At 40.9% G+C, this 22,019-nt stretch overlaps 1 protein-coding gene across 39 annotated transcripts in view; it reads right to left on the minus strand.

The window, feature by feature from the left end:
- Positions 1 to 1,975: 1,975 nt before the first annotated feature.
- NFIX (nuclear factor I X) overlaps positions 1,976 to 22,019 on the minus strand; it is a 267,955-nt gene continuing 247,911 nt past the window's right edge. For 25 of the 39 annotated variants that reach the window (XM_087888548.1, XM_087888552.1, XM_087888538.1 and 22 more), the window contains one exon: positions 1,976 to 10,940. In XM_087888548.1, the coding sequence (XP_087744674.1) occupies positions 10,926 to 10,940 (15 nt within the window). In that variant the 3' untranslated portion in view covers positions 1,976 to 10,925. Of the gene's footprint in view, positions 10,941 to 15,030; positions 15,169 to 22,019 lie in introns of those variants that run through there. The other 14 variants (XR_015732815.1, XR_015732811.1, XR_015732814.1 and 11 more) reach the window with 2 other exon arrangements.

Here is a 22,019-nt window from a genome sequence, read left to right on the forward strand (position 1 = left end):
ATAACAGTGCTTTAGTCTGCTGTGCTACCAGGGCTCTATGCTATACTGGTTTTTGCTCCAATTAGCTCAGTGAAAGGATCCAGGATATCTGTTTGGGTTTGCACAACATACTGAATCTCAACCAAGTCTTAGCCAACTATTTTTTAGTCCAGAATCTAGCCAGGGGTGAGAAATCTGTGACCACAGTGTCATGCAAACCCAAGAAGGATAGTAAACTATAACTGAATGCAGTCTAAACCTGTGAATACCCATTAATGTTTATTATCCAATCATTCTTTAAGTTAGTGACATAGTTTTATTTAGCTGTTATTGTTTATGTGAAATCTTTGAGATGCCAAAATCAAATTAAACGTTTTGCTCAAAATTTAGTGAAAATAACATGGTTCCAAGGAAAACAACTAATCGAACCATAGCAGGCCCAGTCAGTGAACTATTCTGCTCAGGCATGAATTGGATGGCTTAAAGAAAGATGCAGTTCAGCAGACAAGAGCAACTCCTACCAAACTGTTAGTAGATGTACAGAAGAGATGGTGTGTTTGTATGTATTGCTGAAGGACCCTATAATCCGAAGTAGGGTAGCCATATTTTAAAAAGCAGTGGATGCTGTTACAATCCAACTTAGAGCACATAGTGAAAATTGGATACCTTTCCCACTATGCTGGCATATGGAAGGTGCTGGTTTTAAATTCCACCATGCAGAAACAAATGGACTCATCCATTTTAAACAGTTGAAGTCAAGTTACGCCTCTGTATTTTGGTCATTGATTAGCAACAACTAACAAATTCTCCATTGTGATCCCCAAATGTCTTCAGACCAAGCTGGCAAGCAGAGAAAGACCAGCTTTTTAGACCTGTGCATTCACCTGAGCATCTATTTTGCTGTGGTTTCATACAACTGAATGGTGCAAGGATCACTGCACCTCTTGATTTACTCACACTTATCAATTCCATGATCCTCAAATGGTATTAATAGAAGAGGTACACATGCCTCCTCATGCTGAAAATTTGCCCTGTCGAAGGGGTGTCCACAGGGGATGATTAAGAAAGTCAAGATGACCACTACAGTGGTGCAGTTGAAGTGCTGCCTGTTTTTATTTGCATCACATGCAGAGCTTTTGTGGATACTTGTGCTATGACACTTTAAAATCCACAGCAGGAGAGGGAGAAGTGTTAGAGGACGAGATATTTTTCCTGCCTGCCACTTCTTTGCTCAAAATCACCCCTCCCCTGAAGCCAAAACAAAGCAAAGCTCAAGAATTCTGAGGGAAAATGGGATGAATGGAAATTTGAAGAAATGGGGGATATTTGGAAATTGAACCCCACTTCCTGTACTGCTTGCTTTGATCCCATTGCCCTTCAGAAGCTGCATTCCCTCTAAAGAAGATGAAAGGTGTACTATTGTACCATGCAATGGAGGACCACCTCACTGAATTCCAGGCAAAGGGCAACTAGAAAGAACCAGGAACCCTGCTAAGAAGATACATTTTGGGATTGGGGTTGTGTTGAGAAACACCTAAGAAGGTCCCAAGAAAGGATTAAGTCTCCCTTTCTACGCCAATTAGTTGGAGTTAGTTGCCAAAAATGGCACTCACCATCTACCTTTACGTACTGCTGTTTTCACTTCCCAGTTCCTCAGATGATCACAATCATTTTGTCACATTCACAGTGTCTTCCCTCTTGAAGCAATTAGAGGTTTCAGGACGTGGTGCTGGGGTTTTCATTAGCAAAAATAAATTTACATTTGTATTAGAAATTGGTTTAAATCTAATGGTGTTAATGTTGAGGCCTGAAAGCCTTGTGCTTTACATAAAAGAGATGAAGGTCAAATGGTTGGTGTCAGTGCAAAGGAATGCCAGAGGTGGGCTTCTGGAACAAACAAATGCCCTTCTACATCAGGGTCCATGGCTATTAATTTCTCTCTCAAGTGTTCTCTCTCTCTCTTTCTCTCTCTATTTCAAGGAAGACAAACAAATAATTACAGTCAATAACATTCTTTAATTCAATCAGTTAAAGAAGGTGCTGCATCTATAAACTTTTATTATGGAAAAATTGTAATTAATACATGCGTATTACACCCCGCTCGGAGAGTGGCACTTGGGGAGGGAGGGGTAGTGCCGAGGGCTGATTGGGACAGGGGCTGGGGCTGGAGGAGCTGACCCACCACATCACAGCTGCTGGTTCCCTTCTTTGGGGTGAGGGTGAGAGGGGGGAAGCTACGTGCAATGCAGGTGGGTTAGCAGAGGAGCTGTTCTGCAGACTTGAGCTATCTTCCCCTGTATAAAACCTGCAGGTGGGGAAAGGTAGAAAGTCATGATGGCTAGCAACCGAGGGGCTCCTATGAGCCCCCCCCCAACCTGGAGGCGATTTGTTTGTAATCTTTGTAAACATATTTTGTTCACATTTCTGAAGCTGGATGCATAAAGTTTGATCGCTTTCTCTTCCTGTCTCAACTTGTTCGCTGGTGGCAGCAAAGGCATCAGTTTAAGGCACTTCCCTTAATTCAGCTGCAGGGTTATGAGTTCCTTTTGCTTTCAGAACCAAACCAGTAGCAAACCAACAGCTTCATAAGGAGTGGAAGGGCACTAAAGGGTCAAGGGAAAGAGCTGGAGATGGCTGCTCTGAAGCATCAGGCTGATATGGGTAGAAACAGATATGTGCATTTTGAGTCTAGACTAGGCAGGTGGGACACCTTAGCTTGGCACACTTCTGGGAAAACTTACAAAAGGGCCCCCTGTCCTTGTACCAAAATGGAGAGTTGCTATCTTAATATCCACATAGGACTAAGTCAAAATGGGGGTTCTTGCTGCAGGAGTAAAAGAGCCCTTCCTGTAAACATCCTGAGTGGGTTAGAGAAGGAAATGCTCTTTAGGGCTACCATATCTGGGTTGCAAAAATCTGGATGTCCATTAGATAGCACCCAGAAGTTAGTGTTTCCTGTACTATATGTCTACGCTGCCTTCTAGTGGTCTTCCACTAGATCTTGTAGCCTTAGGGAGTGTGGTCATATTCCCTGGTCAAGGAAAAACAGAATGGCATCAGTGGGAGTCATTTACCTCTGCAAGAAGTGGAAGACACAACAAAACACCTTACAAAATTTAGGGAATAAGATTTGGGGGACAAAGCAGGCCTTTTGGTCTTACTTGCCATCTCAGTTAACTCCATGCCATTTGGAAGGGATACTCCTCCAAGTCTTCATGGGAAACAGGAGCAAGGTTTCTTTCCTCCTAACATTGAGCCCCTTAGATCCTCCCTTGGGAATGGCTGCTGAACTCCCAGGATTTCAGACCACTAATCCTTAGGCCCCTTTATCAGATCACAGCAGTCTCTGGCAAACACATTATAGGTTTTCAGAAACCCATAGGTGCCTAAACAACCTTTGAAATAAGTCTATTCAAAGGCAAAAGTGAAATTTATCACTAATATTTCCTGTTATGCTAGATATGACAGCAGTATGCCCATATTTTTATTGTTAGGCTGCCCTAGCCAAATATCAACAAAGAGGGAAGGAGAGTTTGATTTAAAAGCAAAGGAGGATAAAGGTAAATAGTGCTAAGTCCTCTCCCTGCCCAGGGCATACCTTCCTGCTGACTCTGCAAAAGTTCTTTTCTCCTCAGCCAGAAGTGAGCCTTGCAAAGAGAAAAGTGCCTCAGAGAAGAGGTTGCAAGAAGGTACGCAAAGGATTAACAGGAGGAGCAGCAGCCACCTCTCAACACATCAGCAGACATGACACAAAGATGCTCAGTCCCAAATAAACAGGAACTACTCTCTGCTGAATATATATATATGTGTGTGTGTGTGTGTGTGTGTGTGTGTATTCCACACATATACATATACATATATATATATATACCTCTTAGGCACTTTAAAATTTGACCAAAATGCTGACAGGATGTGAATATGGAAGAAATGAGTCTAATCTTGATGTTTCTGAGCAGCTCCTCCAGAAAGCAGGGGAATGGGGAAGAAGGAAAACTGACCCCCCCATTCACCCACCAATACAGACACAGATACATGATCTTGGAGCCCTCGGCACTTCCCTCCACTGGGCTTCCCATCTCTGCTCTGAGGAAGGAACTGGTGGGAATGGGAAGAGGGAAGCCGATGATTTTTTTTTCTTTTTTAAAATATATGGTTTTTTTTTGTTTTTTAAATTTTTTTAAAACATTTTTATTTCATTTTTTAAATTCACATAACACAATAAGCCATTCCAATGGAGAAAGCCGAAGAAAGCTCAGGCAAAAATGATAAAACAGTTCGGATTTTTCTTTTTTTTTTCTTTTTTTCTTTTTTCCTATATATATTTTTTTGTTGTGAAGCAATATTGACAGTTATAACATATGGCTACCTGCATTCTGCTAGACACGGAAGAAACTTTAGAAAGAACAAAAACAGACAAAGAGCTACCCTTTATTTTCAAGTGCAGGGGGGTGGGGTCAGCAGCAGGAAGGGGCCTGGAAAAACAGACTGAAAGACACAAAGGGAGGCTTGGGGTTCCAGGGAAAGAGGCAAGGGAGTCAGGGATAAGGAGAAAAAGCACACCAAATTCCATTAGTACTATATATATATACTGTACTGTACTCATATATATACTGCGTTTCTTAAACAAGGAAGAAACTTGTTCAAAGGGGCAGGGGTAGGTTGCAGTCTGGGAAGCTGCAGTTTCATGGATCTCAAGGTTTTACTGCCGAGCGAGAGATGTGGGTCTGAGATTAATGGGGAGGGGGCATATGGAGGGCATGAAAGGGGGAAGCCAAGTGGGTTGTCAAAGGTACCTTGTGAAAGGAAGGACAGAAGGGCTGAACTGTTCTTCTAAAGCAAAGGTCAGGGGAAGAAGCAGCTCCATAGCAAGTAAGGTCTGAGGCTTACTACCAGCCCACTGGCAGCCAAACAGGGGACAGCTGACTTCTCCAAACCAAGAGCTCAAGGGACAGCAAAGTGGATGCTGATACATTTCTAGGGCAGAAACGCAGCAAAGGTGACTGCCCACCAAATGAAATTGTCTTGGGCCCTAAGGAACCTTAGCATCCTCCTGGGTCAGCAAGGGAACCCACAACTGAGCATCACTGGGGAGAAAGTCACTGAGCAGCCACCCTTTCCTGCAAACAGAGGACTAAGGGATCCAGAAAAGGGGATTACAGAAGCCCAAGTGCAGACATGCTTTTGGGGTGTGTGGGAAGGGATTCATATGGTCTTCAGGATTATTTTGGAGTTATGCTTCCTTCACCCTCTCTTTTAGATGGGGCAGCAGTAGCCAGGCCAAAGAGGACTAGGTACCACCATGTTTAGCCCAAGTAGCTCCCTCTTGCTGGTCAAGCCTAGGCTTTTATTGCTTTCCCCTTTTTAAGCATATAGATTACAGTAGGAGGGGGTGGAATTTCCTGCACCCGCTCCCCAGGCAGAGCACATGGTCCATCTGTTTCAACAAAAGATGGGTTTACAAAGGCACTATGTCAGCTGGCCAGTTAAGCATGTTGAGAGTAAGGCAAAGTCATCCATCTTGGTCCTTCCCTGAAGTGAGAAATTTCTCCAGTCAATCTCCCATGCTCTGTGAGGTGCAGGGTATGATCTGAGTCTGGCTCCTGCTTCACACACAGACCCTTCTGCCTTGCAATTTCACAAGGAGCCGAGAGGAAAGATTCCTCTCAACAGACAAGAAGGCTGTGAAGAAGGGCAAGCAGGAGTTACAACTGTGGGTAGGAATGTAAGGAGTTCAAAGGAAGGGATGCTGGTGAATTCATAGATCAGCTCCTCATTCCAAAGAGAAGCCGTTGAGCAATAGATACATATGTGAGACAGAGTTAAAAAGAAGGGAAAACTCCCCACATTGCAATTAGGCTGGTTTACAAAAAAGTGGGGTGGGGGATAGAATTGAAGGCCAAACAGCTAGTCAACTTTTGCTTAGCTCTTTTAGGGGGAAAAACAAGACAGAAGAAAAACACAGAAGAGAAGGATGTGCAGTGGCAGTGATGGAAGGTGCCAAAAGGATGAAAGGAGCCAGAGAAACAAAGTCTACCCAAGATGGCCTCTGTTCCAGTAGGAACCTTCCCCCTTTGCCATGGCAACCTCACCATCATCCATCTCGCTCGGCAACCCGGGAAGATCCATGAGAAGCTGCCAGATGCTGCTGGTGCGTTTGACCGCAAAGCCCGCTGCCCCTTTCAGCTAAACATAAAGAAGGGATAATGCGTGTTTCCTAAAATGTGCTTTATGATAACAATTAATTGATTCATAAACTATGTATAATAGAGATTTTAATGTATTTTATACTGTAAGAAGCACCAGGTTTTATATTTTTAATTTTTTTCAACTTAGGTTTTTTTAGTTTTTTCTTTACTTTTAATTTTATAATTGTCTTCAATTTTTTTAACCTGATACAGTGTTTTTTTTTACAAGTTTATTTTTGTGTATGACAAAACTTTTGCCTTCAGCCCTCCCATAAAATGACAAAACTAATGAGGAAAAGGAAAAAACAACAACCAATCCTCAATTATTATTGATCTTTTAAAAAGAATTTAAAAAATAAACAAGGAAAAGGAAAAATAGACAAATGAAAAAATAAACAGAAAAAGTTTTTCCCCATACTTACAAAGGTGGGTTTTTCTTTTGTCCCAATTTATTTAGAGTCCCTGAGAACAGAGGACTTTGCAACAAAAATAGATTTTTTCTCTTCTTCTTAACAATCTTTAACATACAAAGATATTAAAACTATGCACTCCATTGCACTTGGCTCAATGCAAACAAAATTGGTTCTTTTAAAACCCCTAATATATATTTCGTTTTTTAAAATCCCCTCCCCCTTTTAAACAAAAGTTTTTGTGTGTTTTGCTGCCCATACCTGTAAGCCACCAAAATTGAAACTTCTGCATGTCACCCCTTATGGATTCATTCCCAGGGTTTATATTTACCCCTTCTTTTAGGACTCCAACAAGGTAACATGTAAATAGATGGCACTGGTATTCCATCTACCCACCTACATGCTACTGTTATTCATCTGTTACCTCTTAAAAATCCCAAGTATTAAATAAGTGCTTAAGCACTGTTAGGATTTAAAGCTTCTTTTTTCAGAATTAAATAACAGTAAACTTCTACTCCCCTACCAACCACCCTCTAACCATTTTAAGTGCTGTTTCATTGGTGGTCACCCACCTCTGGATTCCTGCAATTCCTACTTTTTTTTCAGATCTATCCATCTCCTGTTTTTAGGGATCTCATTCTGAGCAATGCTGGGCATTAAGGTCAGAAGCTTCAAGCAATTGAGTAAAATTATTGGACTACTTAAAAGGAAAGCAATCAGTGTCTTAAGTGAATGAGCTTACTAAATATATTTAAGAACTGAAGGAATGGAGCAGTATCATTTCTTGTAGGACTAACATATCTATTTGGGCTACAAAATGCCAGGGGGCCACTGGTCTTGGAGGCAATCTAGTGATGGTCTGGGTTTCTGCATATTAAATATGGCCACCTGGACTATTGTGATCTTCACAATATAATATTTGGAAGATTTTTCATGCTTTGTATGTTTGTGCTCAGAAATTGTCAAGCCTAATGAAAACAGAAGTTTGGATATGTTTGGGATAGTGAAGGCACAATCTTCTTCAATCTGGGAATGTTTCAAATGTTCTTATGACCAAATCAAATAAAAATCATGCAGCCTTTCAAATGCTACAGCTTGAGTCATGTTTAATGTTAGCACATCCCCAAGCCTTATTACACATTGGAATCCATTCCAGTGCAATCAGACTAGAAAAGGTGCTTAATGTTGATATTTTGCCAAAAAAGGTAGTGAACGGTAGACTGAATAGTCCAAGGGTATCTTTTTTTAAGGCCGCCAGATTAGGAACTATATCAATGCCCGCAGATGCAAAATATATCCAAGCTTAGTGTTCTTAAAGAAACACGTGGGCATTTTGGGCACTTTGTAAACTGAGCAGTTTACAACCTTTCATAACAGGAATTGGGTTATGTTCTAATTGTAGCTGCTACATCCAAATTCTGCCCATATCACTGATTTGGCTCCATCTTTCACTCTATGAATATTCAGCTATAGAGTAGACAATATTTTTTTCTCAGACTGCTGAAAGAGGGATTAACAATCATGGTGTGAATTTTTATTCCAATGTCATCTCTGGTACATTATACTTATTTTTTGAATAACATTAAGAGAACTTAATGTGAGAGGACATTATGACAGAAGCAGCAGGTAGAATGCTAATCCTAGAATTCAGGAAATTCAGGTCTCCATTGTTACTTTACAGGAATAGACCTGGTTTACACCAATGACTAAAGCATCAGATGAGTGTTTCCTCTTTGTGGCAGCCACAAAATATCTACACGCAGGCTGCTCACTCCATTACAATTTTCCTCACAAAGAGGACCTCCCTCTTTGTAGAACAGCTGTCCTGCAGCTGTGCAAGGTTAGGCTCTATGAATCCTCCACAAGAGCAGGCTTGGATGTGGGTGTCTGCTGGTGTATATCCATTTGCATGTGTGTACAGGACAGGGGAATTCAGAATTCCTCTGACATGTTGATTGTAGGATAAGCATGAGAGCCTACTGCTGGCAGAAGAGAGAGGCAAATCTGCAACCCTCAAATTCCCTTCCTTGACCCTGTTTGTCCATTTGGGACTAGAAAATCATTGCACTTGGACAAGGGTGCAGATTCTTGGTCTCACCAGCAGGTTGGTTTTGGACTAAACTCTGCTCAATAAATCCTTGGGATGCTCTATGAATCAATTGAGCATTACTGTAGCAAATAGTAGAACAGCTTCAGGAGATTCTCTAGATCAAATTAATTATTTGGAACACAACTTCAGGTATTGCAAATCATGTGCCTAAATACAATTGTTCTGGACTAATTGCACAGAAACCTGTTTCCTGCATTACTTTCTCGCCCTTTCCAAATCAGACAATTCCTCATCCCTATCCTTACTCCTTACTCTGATATAGAATTTCACTGCTGCCCAGTAAGAACCAATGATACCTCATGCAGAGTTGAGCATAGCTAACAGGAACAATGGAGCATGGGAGATAAACTCCAAAGAATTTGGCAAAGCTCCTGTCCCCAAAACTCAGCATCTGCTAAGGAGAGGTTTCTATCAAAAATGCTGGAAAAAGAAACAAGAGAGATCATTTCATGGGTGCACAACAGAAAGGGATGCTGATTTCTCTCACAGGTTTTGTTGTAGTGTGAGACAAGGAAAGAGGAAAGTGCATGGAACTGTGTGACTGATCTGGTGCACATGTGTGCATTTGCACATGGTGTACAGATGGTAGTGTCAAACCCTCATAACTACCCATTAGGCAGCCTCCATTACTTCTAATTATATACAATTCATTTTGTTGCGCTGTGGTCTGCTGTGACTGTTAAGATCTTTGTTTTTGTTTGTTTTAACAGTAACAACAAAACCCAATTGTACTTAATTGCTGGTGTCACCTGTATGTAGAGGAAGCCAAAGGAAATGCAACAACTCAAAGAGTAAGAAAATGAAGTGGAGAAAAGGGATCAGCAAAAGTATCAAACCATAGTAATAACAGACACCCACAATCTCACAAGGCCAAAGCCTAGACTAGGTTGGGTACTCTGACAAAACGTACCTGTCTGAGCTAGCTACTCTAGCCCCAATGGTCAGTTTGGGGTACAATTGAAGTATGCCCCTTTGCTGCCTTGCTAATCTTTTTTTAATTATTTATAAAAGAATGAATACTGTACTATCCTAAATATTTGTCCATTTGCAATAGCAGCAAGGTGTTTCTTTTCAAAGAGAAACACTTTCCAGTCAAATCTAACCTGTCACCATGAACCGAAGAGTGCCCATATTTCTTGTTACTATGGGGAAAGGAATTCCAGTTCATGCAGAATAAGACTGGAAATATTTTCCATGTAATCCAGACATTGGTTTTTCTGAGATGCAGGAAAAGTTCATTCAGAGCAAGGAATACAAGGAAGCACTAGATATCAAGATCAGCAGAGAAAAGATTTGTGCTGGGTCAGTGTGTGCATGCATGTTTGAGAAGGGAGGGGAAGAAGAGGATTTTATTCCTTGCTCTGGAATGGAATTCAGTTGGAGCATCTGGTATTCAGGAGTGTTTCTGCTTTTGCTTTGTTTTCGCTTGTAGAAATGCAATATTAATTTGGTTAACAAGGGAACATATGGTGGGAGAAATAATGCTTAATCTAAACCATTTCCAGATCTGAACCACAATGGTGCACTGAATTGGCCTACTCACTGAGTGGAACTAAGACCAAATTTGATTTGCCTGCAGGCTCCACCTATCTCTGCAGGTGTTTCTTCAAAGCAATGAGGGACTCAAGCCCTGATTAAGCAAGTGCTCTTAGTTTGTTTAACATAGTCAGAATTCACCTTGGATTTAGTCTAATAAGTAGACAAATCTCTAGGGAACAATCTCCTTTTTCATACCGCAGCAAACATAATCCCTCATAAATCTTGAGACAGTTTTCGGATTTGATACTGGTAGATGTGAGTGTTATTCTTTGCCCATGATGAATGAAGAAAAATCCCTTTTTAAACCAAAAAAACCAAAAAACCAAAAAAACAAAAAAAAAACACCATTGTTTGGGTGGCCTGTCCAGAACTATTTTATACATTATTTTAACAGAGAGTTACTTCAGTGTGAGTTGATGAGATTCTTTGAGAAGACAAGATTCTCCTATGCAAATGCAAAATCTGCTTTGGATCAGGGAGGTCCAACATAATTTTTTTTAAGCTTCTCATCTGTGTTACCCAATGTCTCTTACTTTTCTTTGAAGAGGAGCAGCTCAGTGAAGATATAGGTTAAGGACTGAAGATTCTGATTCGCAGGGCTTGAGTGAAAAAAATATCATTGTTGTCATCATCATCATCATTATCATCATCATCATCATCATCATCATCATCATCATCATTTTTCTTCACTTGAAGATCCTGTCAGAGGAACCAAGACTGGACCAGAAGACACAAAGAGAGAGGCAGAATTAAAATTGAGACTCTGATAAACTCCTTTCTTTTTCTTATGCCTGATATTGAAATACTCGTTAAAATTCACCCTGTGGGTTTTCTAGGCTCTTTGTGACTTTGTTATCTTCAGTCTCAGGCAATCTGATAGCGCCCATTATTTGTCCCTCTGTAACACTTAATCCCTGATTTCCACTCATATTGCACCACAGTACTGTGCCCACCACCTTCTTATAACAGTTACCTAATGAAGCCTCCTGAGATTTTCATTCAGATTTGTCATCGTATAAATTTAATAGGTTGCTAAAACCAATAGCCAGCACTGATTCTCAGATGAGTGTATCCACAAGGATTACACATATAATTCCATACATCTATTTTTATTGCATGCACACTACACATTTGTAGGGATATATTTCAAACTGGGCAAAACTAGACAGCATAATAAGTATACTACCAGTATTGGAAATGGTAGCTCTGTATTCAGTTTGTTTCTTTTCTATCGTATTTATTAAAATATATTAGGATCTTGAGATCCACAGCTTCCATTCTTCCTCATTAAGTGTTGCTGGCAGAGTAAAGAATAACAAACTAATGATGTCAAGAGGGATAAATTGAGCTGAGTGTGAAAGAGGATCATGGACCACATATATTAGCAGCTTAATATCTGATTTTATCCTTCACATCCTTTCATTTGAAGGAGCAACTGAAGACAAGTTGTTGCTTACCAATTGTATTTTCCTTATGGCCCTGAAAAGAAGGCCAAGCCCTGACTGGTTGTCTCCTTACTTCTTACCTTTCAATCCATGAAAGGACAGAGAAGCCCTACTGGCTGTCATTTGTGTGGATGGGCCTCCCAGAGCCTGCCTTTTCCTTTTACGGATTGTTTCACCTTTACTTTTCTTTTTTCTTTTCCTTTGCTTTCCCAGATGTTTATGCATATGAGAGCCTTTATACAACCTCTCTCTACTGACATTGATACAGGTTCTTCTGCTGTAACCGAACCATCTAAATGGATGGCTCAGATTCACAGAAGAAAAAGAGAAGCATTACAGTTTCCTTCCAACAGGCCTATCTTGTAAATTAAAGATTGTTTAATTTAAAAAGGAAAAGGGAACCACTGTAGTACAGTGGGCACAGTATAGGAAAGAAAGGAGAGTATTCTTCTGCCACCCTAGGTAGAAACTGAAAGGGAGGTCACTGTGAGATATAAGGGTGGAATTAAGATGTACTGGTAGAAGAGACGGGAAAAATAATGGTGGCCAGGAGGCTTTACTGGACTCCATTCCTTATAGTTAGATCAGCTTTTTTTAAAAAGGAAGCTGCTGATCAGCTGAAAACAGAGCACCCCAGAGTGAAATGGCTATACAAGGCAAAACCAGCTGCTGGGGGAGAGGAGGGAGCATGCCAGCCACTGTACCCAATTATAGAGCTGGAGATTCCCCTAATCTGGAATAAAATATTGTGGACTAACCATGTGGAAGGGTTTAAGGCACCTCAGAATGGAAAACCTGAAGCAGAATACAAAATTTAAGTTCGAGGTACGTTTTATGAAGAGGTAAATGATAGATAATAATCTATTTTCTTCACTTCAGGAAATGGTAGGTAACTCTTAGAGGTGCTGGGAAAAGCAGAAAGTGTAAATTTGGTCTAAGTGGGAATTGAACTGGATGACTAAAGAAAATCTATTGGTACCACATCAAACTTGAATTTGGGACTTTTGCCACTGCTAGCCCGTCTGCTGAAATTAGATAAAAATGTCTTCTGGTACTTCCATATCACATGATGTAAGTTTTCTCTTTCAATTTATCTTGCCTTTCATGCAATCTCTCTTGAGACTGCTACATAGGGCTGAATGCAACCCTGTCTGGGGCTGCTCCTTCATCAGTAAGAAAATGTTAAGTGAGAATTCAGTAAATTCAATAGAAACCAAAAGTTTCTCAGAGGCAAGAAAGATAACAAGATTATTTTGAATTACCAATGTCAGATAATTTTATCTCAATTGAAAACACTACCTGACACGTCAGCTATTGTATTTGTAGTTTATAGGTCATTGTTACATGTTATATAAGAATGTAAGATTTTATTTAGACATGAGGAATTCCAATCACTGCTGCTGGTACTCACAATATGTAATCCCATCTTCCCACAATATTGTGGAGCAATATTGGCCCTGTCTTGCAAAGTCTCTGTAATCCAGGTTCCTCAAAAATGGCTATGCCCTCAAGCCAAAGCGAGAGCCAGCTGATGTCATAAGTGGGGCTCATTATTAGAAACCATCTTCTATACTGTTCCATTTCCTTCCCATCCTAGATCAGCAATTATCTTCTTTGTCTGCTCCCCAAAAGCTGGAATAGTCCCAAGGTGACTAGGAGATAAAAAATGGTTCCTTCTTCCAGCCTAGCCAAGGATTGGGAGAGAAGCTGACACGCTATTAATGAAATTTCTTCAGGCAGTGACAGAAATTTCTCTGGTGTCTGGAAATTCAAAATTTCTTCTGATTTGAAAAGTCAAGACAGAGACGCAGGTATCGCACAATTTGCCCTCTAATGGCAGAGAGGGATGGAGCAGAGCCACACTGTGGACACACTTGCCATCTGCAATACGGAGACAATAGTGACGGGGCAGCAAATGAAGGAAGCAGGAAGAAGTGGTTGGATTTAAATAATTCAGATTCTTTGGGGGGTGGGGGGGAGAAATAGCATTGAAAATGGCCACCAGGAGGGGCTATGTGTCCACTGCTGGGAAGATTGGACTTCTTCCATTCTCCAGCTCTCAGTCTCTCTAGCTCTCTGTTCCACCTCCCTTCTGTCTCGGCTTTGCTTCTTCTTGGTACTGACAATAGGCTGGCATCACAGACTGAAGCTCTCTCTTCAGGATGCAATATCCTGAGGTAACAGTGCCTATTCGAAATCCCCACAGGCCTCAACAGATTTAGTATAGCAGGTACAGGAAGTGCCAATGTCACATGCTACATTTTTCAAAGCCTGATGGACAGCAGATGCTCTTTAATTACCAATCTCTCAATCAAGATTTTATTTTCTTCTCAGAGCAAATACGTACTAGCTTCTAGTTCCCCTTCACAAGTCTCTCTCCCTTTTCTAGAATCAACTTTCTAAGTCTAGAAATTCCTCTCAAGACACATATTACTAGACATGGCTCTACTAAGATTGCTTTGGAAAAGAGAGGAGAAATTATGCATTTTACAAAGTTTGGCACAGTTGATGAAAACCCTACAGCTAAGACAAGCAGTGAAATATATTTGCTAGATCCAGGTCCATTCTGTCCACACTGAAAATACCATTCCTGCTTTGCTCAGGTTGGATATTGTATTCAGATTCCTGCTTTTCAAAGTTTATTTATTTAAGTAGGCACTGCTCCTTTCCACAATGTTTTTAAAATGTCTGTTTTCTCCAGCTCTTTTTGTTCCACATTTTCTCCCCCATTCAGTCAATCCATAGTCTTTTAATAAAATAAAGATGCCAATTCCCTAGTAAATCCCTGCCAGCCAATCAGATTCTTGACCACTGCTTATTATCATTAATTGCAGCCAATCAAATGAATTTTCCCCAATATAAAGCTACCAACTGAATGAGGTGCACAGTGATGTGAATTATATGGCAATGGTCAAATTACAGAATTAGAAATAGCCACCACTACCATCACCAGCCCCCAATATCTTCTAGTAGTAGAGCCAGTTATACAAATGAGAGATTCGGAAACAATCAGTCAAAACAAAAAGAGCTCAATTCTCATTGACTGTTTCTGCTCCCTGATTGGTTGGAATCAGAGACTATATGCCTGGGAAACCAATCAGAATGTCGTTCTTCAGTAACAAGTCACTCAGGAGTTGTCACTCCACTATGACAACATCTACTTGGCACTGAGGAATGAATCCAGATGTCCCTTCATGTCAGAGCATCATTTAAATGCCTTGAGTTATTTTCTATAGCTGTCTATTGTATCTGCCTACAACATACCTAATCTACTCTTGCCTCAAGTAAGACAGAATCAAAACAAGCTACACAGCATCCATTCAAATCTGTGAACCTTAAATGAATGTTGGTAGGTTACTCACGGACATCTGTCTTGCAATGCACTGAGCAACACTGAGTTATATCATCTTGCTCCACACTGCTCTTAATCAGAAGGTTCCATTTCTTCCACATATGATGCATGAATTTTGTCTTTTAGATTAAATATTCCAGGTATATTGCTAGCAGAAACATAAGGTGAGAGATAATTTTTATCGATGAATATATTATATCCCCAAATTTCAGTTCATGGTCATCATGGAAAGTGATAATATAAACTGTCACTCCCTTGCTCATTTGTGTCCTGGGGGAATAACAGAATAACAGTTGGAAGGGATCTTGGAGGTCTTCTAGTCCAGCTCCCCACCCAAGCAGGAAGACCCTATACCATTCCAGACAAATGGTTGTCTTATTACAAACCTCCAGTGAGGAGCACCCATAACTTCTGAAAGTAAGCCGTTCCACTGGTTAATTGTTCTGTTAGGAAATTTCTCCTTAGTTCTAGGTGGCTTCTCTCCTTGATTAGTTTCCGATCTGTTGCTTCTTGTTCTGCCTTCTGGTGCTTTGGAAAATGGGTTGATTCCCTCTTCTTTGTGGCAGCCCCTCAAATATTGGAATACCACTATCATGTTGCCCCAAGTCCTTCTTTTCACTAGACTGGACATATCCAATTCCTGCAACCGTTCTTCATATGTTTTAGCCTCCAGCCCCCTAATAATCTTTGTTGCTCTTCTCTCAAACTTTCCAGAGTCTCAACATTTTTATATTTTGTGGTGACCAAAACTGGATGAAATATTCCAAGTATTGTCTTACTAAGACATTATAAAGCAGTATTAATACTTCATGTGATCTTGATTCTATCCTGCTATTAAGGCAAAGTAGGACGGCATTGGCTTTTTTGGCAGCTGCAGCACACTGCTGGTCCATTTTTAAATGGTTGTCTATCAGAATTCCTAGATTCTTCTTGCAGTTGTGGCTATTAAGCCAGGTTCCACCTATTCTATAACTGTACATTTGATTTTTCTTGCCTAAGTGTAAAACCTTACTTTTCTCACCATTGAATTTTGTTAGATAGGACCCAGGATCTCTATCGAGATCCTTCTGGATCTTAAGCCTATCTTCTGGGATGTTGGCTATTCTTGCCAGCTTGGTGTCATGTGCAGATTTGATGAGTTCCCCTTCTATTCCTTCATCTAAATCATTTATGAAGATTACCATATCTTCAGTTCTGTCCAAAACAGAACCTTGGAGTACTTACATGTAGATGCAGTTCCATTAAAGATTTATCTACTGAGTGCAGTTTGTCAGCCAGTTATGCTGTCTATCCCACATGTTTCTAATTTACTAAGAAGTAGATTGTATTCTACTTTGTCAAATACCTTATTGAAATGGAATATACTATGTCCATAGCATTTCGCTGGACTAGTGAATTTAGAAATTAGTGCACTAATTTAGAATTAATATAAATTCTAATGTATAAATTTAATATATTCTAATTTAGAAATTAGAATTTAGAAATCAGTGGACCAGTTAATTTAGAAACTTCTTTCATTTGTATATCATCCTTAGAAACCAATGTTCATGGACAGTCAATTAACTTACTAGAAGCTGAAATAAGTTCCTTATGATTTGTTGCTGTTATTAAAATTAATATGCTGCTCAACCCCTAGTGATTTTGAAAAAGACTCTTCCCCCCCCCCACCCCACTTTCTTTACTGCAGATTCTGGATGTTGAGACTCTAGAAAGAGTGCAGAGAAGAGCAAACAAGGTGATTAGGGGATTGGAGGCTAAAACATATGATGAACAGTTGCAGGAACTCCACATGGCTAGTCTAGTGAAGAGAAGAGAAGGACCAGGGGAGACATAATAGCAGTGTTCCAATATTTGAGGGGCTGCCACAGAGAGGAGGGCGTCAAGCTATTTTCCAAAGCACCTGAAAGCTAGACAAGGAATAATGGATGGAAACTGAACAAGGAGAGATTCAACCTGGAAATAGGAAGAAATTTTCTGACAGTGAGAACAATCAACCAATGGAACCTGTTGCCTTCAGAAGTTGTGGGAGCTTCATCACTGGAAGCTTTCAAGAAGAGACTGGACTGCCATCTGTCAAAAATGGTGTAGGGTCTGCTAGGCAGGGGATTGGACTAGATGATTTACAAGGTCCCTTCCAACTCTGTTAATCTGTATGTACATATGTATGTATTCTGTATCTGTATCCTCTAGGTCTATCTTGTGACCTCCATAATTTGAACTGCCAGCCCAGTTTAATGTTGCTGGTAAGAAAAACTGCATTGTTTGGATTTTGCACTGTTTCAAAATTCAAAATAATTTTTTTTCTCAATTAAAAGGAAAATTGCAGAAAAATGTTTGAATAGCACTCACAAAAAATAAACACCATCCCTGATACCACTACGGTGAGCTGTTCACAGAAAATAAATCTGGAAAGGATCTTTCAAAGACTGCTTGTGGGGATGAGGCAAGAGGTATGAAATGGAGCTGGAGAAAAATGAAGTTTAAGGAGAGTTACCATAGCAGGACAGAAGATATTTTCTTTTCTCTTTCCCACTTTAAAACTAGTAGATCAATCTTTCTTTTTTAAAATATTTCTCCTTTGAAAATCATTTTTCATTGGGCTGAAATATTCAGAGTAAAGAGTGGAAAATTGACCCTGCTATTTTCAGGAAGTTTCTTTTTATGGTGGAGTCCTGTCTCTGATGCCATTTTATATATACTAAACCCATTAAATATTTCAGGGAAGGTTTATCACAGCTCCTATTTTCATAATCTTTTAGAAATGTCTTGGAAGAGATGGTGACAAAGGTTAGTTCAACACCTCCTTGGATTTGCCACAAGTTTTGAATGCATGTCAAACTCAAAGGACACTAACGTTTTCTTCTCAAAGCATTTGGAAGCTCAGGATAAGTCAAGAGCAGAGGTGGTATTTAACAGGTTCTGACCAGTTCTGGAGAACCGGTAGCGGAAATTTTGAGTAGTTCAGAGAACCAGTAAATACCACCTCTGACTGGCCCTGTCCCCATCTATTCTCTAACTCCCGAGTCCCAGCTGATTGGGAGGAAATGGGGTTTTGCAGTGACCTTCCCCTGGAGTGGGGAGGGAATGGAGATTTTACAGTATCCTTCCCCTGCCACGCCCACCAAGCCATGCCCACCAAGCTATGCCCACAGAACCGGTAGTAAAAAATGTTGAATCCCACCATTGGTCAAGAGGTTCAGTAAGAAGAGTGAAATTTCACACTGGGCTTTCACACATCCCTATCAACTGCCAGAGAATAATAAAAGCAAATGCTATTTCAGCTTTGCCTTGCTTATAGCTGCCCAGTACAAATAAGATCCTGGTAGATGTGATGTGGGCAGTTATAGGTATTTATCCATACACCTGCCTCATTTGTGCCTAAAGTCAGGGGCCAGGCCTCTGTGAAAACAGAACATGGGTGCTTTACTGATTCACCTGGCCTGCTCCCCCACTTCCCATTCGTCCTCTTCCTCTTGAGAATTCTAGGCTTGGGGCAGTTGGTAGGCAGTACTAAGAAAAACAGGATAGGAGAGAGGTCAGGTGAGTCATTTCTCTCACATGCATGGTTCTTTTCACCCAATAATTTCTGTCCATCCTATCCTATTTATCAATGAATGGTATATTGAGTCAAATATATCAGCCCCATTCTTTATCCTCTTTCTTACACTGTATACAGTCTGCCATTTGCTGACTTCATGAAAAATAATTTCTTTACAAAATGTAATGAACAAAAATAAGTTCATTGCATTACTATTTGGGGGTTTAAGTTTCTGGGTGTAGTTGCACTATGACATGTATAATTAGTTATGAGTCATTCCCTGGGCAATGCCAAAATCATTAGCCACACTCCATTTGATGGTGAAAAAAGTAAGGTTCTACATTTAGGCATGAAAAACAAAATGCACAGGTACAGTATACGCGGTACCTTGCTCAATAGTAGTAACTGTGTGAGGGATCTTGGAGTCCTAGTAGACAACCATTTAAATATGAGCCAACGGTGTGCAGCAGCTGTCAAAAAAGCCAACACAGTTCTAGGCTGCATAAACAGAGGGATAGAATCAAGATCACATGAAGTGTTAATACCACTTTCTAATGCCTTGGTAAGGCCATATTTGGAATACTGCATTCAGTTTTGGTCCCCATGATGTAAAAAAAGATGTTGAGACTCTAGAAAGAGTGCAGAGAAGAGCAACAAAGATGATTAGGGGACTGGAGGCTAAAACATATGAAGAACGGTTGCAGGAACTGGGTATATCTAGTTTAATGAAAAAAAGGACTAGGGGAAATATGATAGCAGTGTTCCAATATCTCAGGGGCTGCTACAAAGAAGAGGGAGTCAAGCTATTCTCCAAAGCACCTGAGGGTAGAACAAGAAGCAATGGGTGGAAACTAATCAAGGAGAGAAGCAACTTAGAAGTTAGGAAAAATTTCCTGACAGTTAGAACAATTAAACAGTTGAACAACTTGCCTCCAGAAGTTGTGAATGCTCCAACACTGGAAGTTTTTAAAATGTTGGATAACCATTTGTCTGAAGTGGTGTAGGTTTTCCTGCCTAAGCAGGGGGTTGGACTAGAAGACCTCCAAGGTCCCTTCCAACTCTATTATTCTAAATTCTAAACTCCCATTGATTTGAGCTAATCTATAGCACTGGAAGAAGATGACCATCTAATGAGAAATCTACTGGACACTTCATCCATACTGGAGCTGGCACAGCCTTACCCTTTAAGCCAAATCGGGGTAGTGCCGGATTCTGCATGCACTGTTGGCATTAAATGAATATTTAACAACAACAATAATAAGAGCAGGGTGTCTAGAAGTAAAGGTCTGTTACACCTCATGGGACCTGCAGCTGTTCCTATGGGCAACAGCCAGAAGCCACAGCTGAGAGAGGGGAAACTGGCAGCCACTGTGCTTCTCTCCTTCATCTCTCGCTCTTGCTCAATTCTGTCTGTCTTTTTCTTCCTCTCTTTTGTCTTCCTCCATCTGCCTGAATCCAGAGTTCAGAAAAGTCATTGGTTACTGTGGTAACATCTGCCCTCCCCTTGCCTTCCCCTAATAATACTGTAGCCTAGCCAATGGAGCAGGGAATATTTCCCTCCTCTGTACACAAAACACACATGCACATATTAAAGGGCTCTTGGCAAAGCTTAGAGCCCACCTGGCAGAGCCTTGGTTGAAAAATACCTCAATTGGTCCCAACCATCTTATGTTTGATAGGTCAGAGCAACTTCTTCCCATCAGCCTAATGACATTCTGAAGAGAAAAGAACACGAGAGCCATAAAGAAAGTAACAGGAGTATATTTACAGACATGAGGGGAGAGGAAGAGAGAGGGGGGAAAGAGAAAAGAAAAAAGAAGACAAATAATTTAAGAAATGAACAGTGAAAAAGAAAAGGAGAAAGCAAGAAGTAGGGAAACTGCTGGCGGAAGTGCCCCTGCAAGTCCTGCGGCTGTGCTGGGCCCTGATCCAGCCTCGCTCCGGACCATTGTTTCCCTGCCTGGCCCCCCAAGTCCAAGTTCATCTGGGTGTGACATCATGTCTGGTTGCTCAGGGAAACCAGACGGGCCAGACGTGACATTGGTTATGGGCTGGGAAGGGGAGCAAATCTCATTCCTGTTCTGCTCTGCTCCTTCATTCACCACCAGGGAGCAATGGAGGCTAGGAAGGAAAGACAGAACAAGCTGAAAGCTGTCTTATGTGGGACAGAAGGAATGGGGAAAAAACCATGTTGGACTTGAATGTTCCCTCCCCATGGTATTCAACTTTTCTTTGTTGCTCTAACCTTCATACCATCAAGATTTTCCCTTCTGGTTGTGACGCTGGCATGATTAAGATTGCCCTAAATAATATAACAACCCAGTCTTTTTATTCATTGTGCAACAAAATACAATTATTATTCAATCATTATAAGGTATTCTCTGCTGCACAGAAACTACAAATATGCAGGTTCTTCCTTCCTTCCTCCTTGCCCTGTCATTTTTTACTCTTCTGAGAGTGGTTGGTATGCTCTGCGAACAGGCATGCCAATGGCACTTAATGGCAACCACCCATAATATCACTGGTGCTGAGCAACACACTCCTTCTCTCATCCATGTAAGTTTGAAAAGAGGGTCACCTTCCCCCCCCCCCCAATTACATTGTGCATTCTCTAAGCAACTATCTCATAGCAGAACTAGTGTAGCCTATTAAAAAATCAGGAGAACAAACAGCATAGTTCTTCATTTCTTGGAAGCAATTTTATGGTTTGTGAACTATTCCTTCCTCCTCTAGATGTTATTCCTCTCCCATGTGTCTCTCAGGTTATATCAGTGATGGTGAACCTTTCTGGCACCAAGTGCCAAAAAGGGAGCACTTTGCGAATGTGCTTGTCAGGGCCGCGACCAAGAAGAGGAGCTGTCCAGGAGTCATGCGCGCGCCGGATAAGGTATTTCCGATTTCCAGCATACAAGCAAATCTTCCGGTTACTGGCACGCACATGCACATGCCGATCAGCTGGCCAGCGCGCATGCTCACGCCAGAAAATGGAAGACCAGTTCTTCTGGTTTCTGGCACTGCCACGTGCACAAAGGCCAGTTAATCATCATGTGCACATGCACGCCAGAAGCCTGGAAGAGGACGGACGACAGCGCCCGTGCCAGGTGACATGGCTCCATGTGCCACTTCGGGCACACATGCCATAGGTTCACCATCACAGGGTTATATTGTTTCCCTTGTACAAGTACATCCCATGGAGAGAAAACATACAGTTAGGATTTCTAGTTGCAGTGTTTATATGTGACAAAAACAATACGTCATAAACTCAGTTTGCCTTTTAAACCACAAAAAACAAAACCCTCCTTTTGTTTGCTAAAGGATTGTATGAGTAATGGTGGAGCAAAGCTTCCTGGGCAGTCAGAAGTTGGTTTCAGGAATGGATTTCTGATCAAACTCTAACCTAGGAAATCTGAAAGCCGGTAAGTGATCTTCCAGTGCTCAGCACAGATGTCACCCTGAGTGGA

The sequence above is a fragment of the Pantherophis guttatus genome, chromosome 2, assembly GCF_059756535.1.
Source record: "Pantherophis guttatus breed Tessera chromosome 2, ASM5975653v1, whole genome shotgun sequence".
NCBI classification, from domain to species: Eukaryota; Metazoa; Chordata; class Lepidosauria; order Squamata; family Colubridae; genus Pantherophis; species Pantherophis guttatus.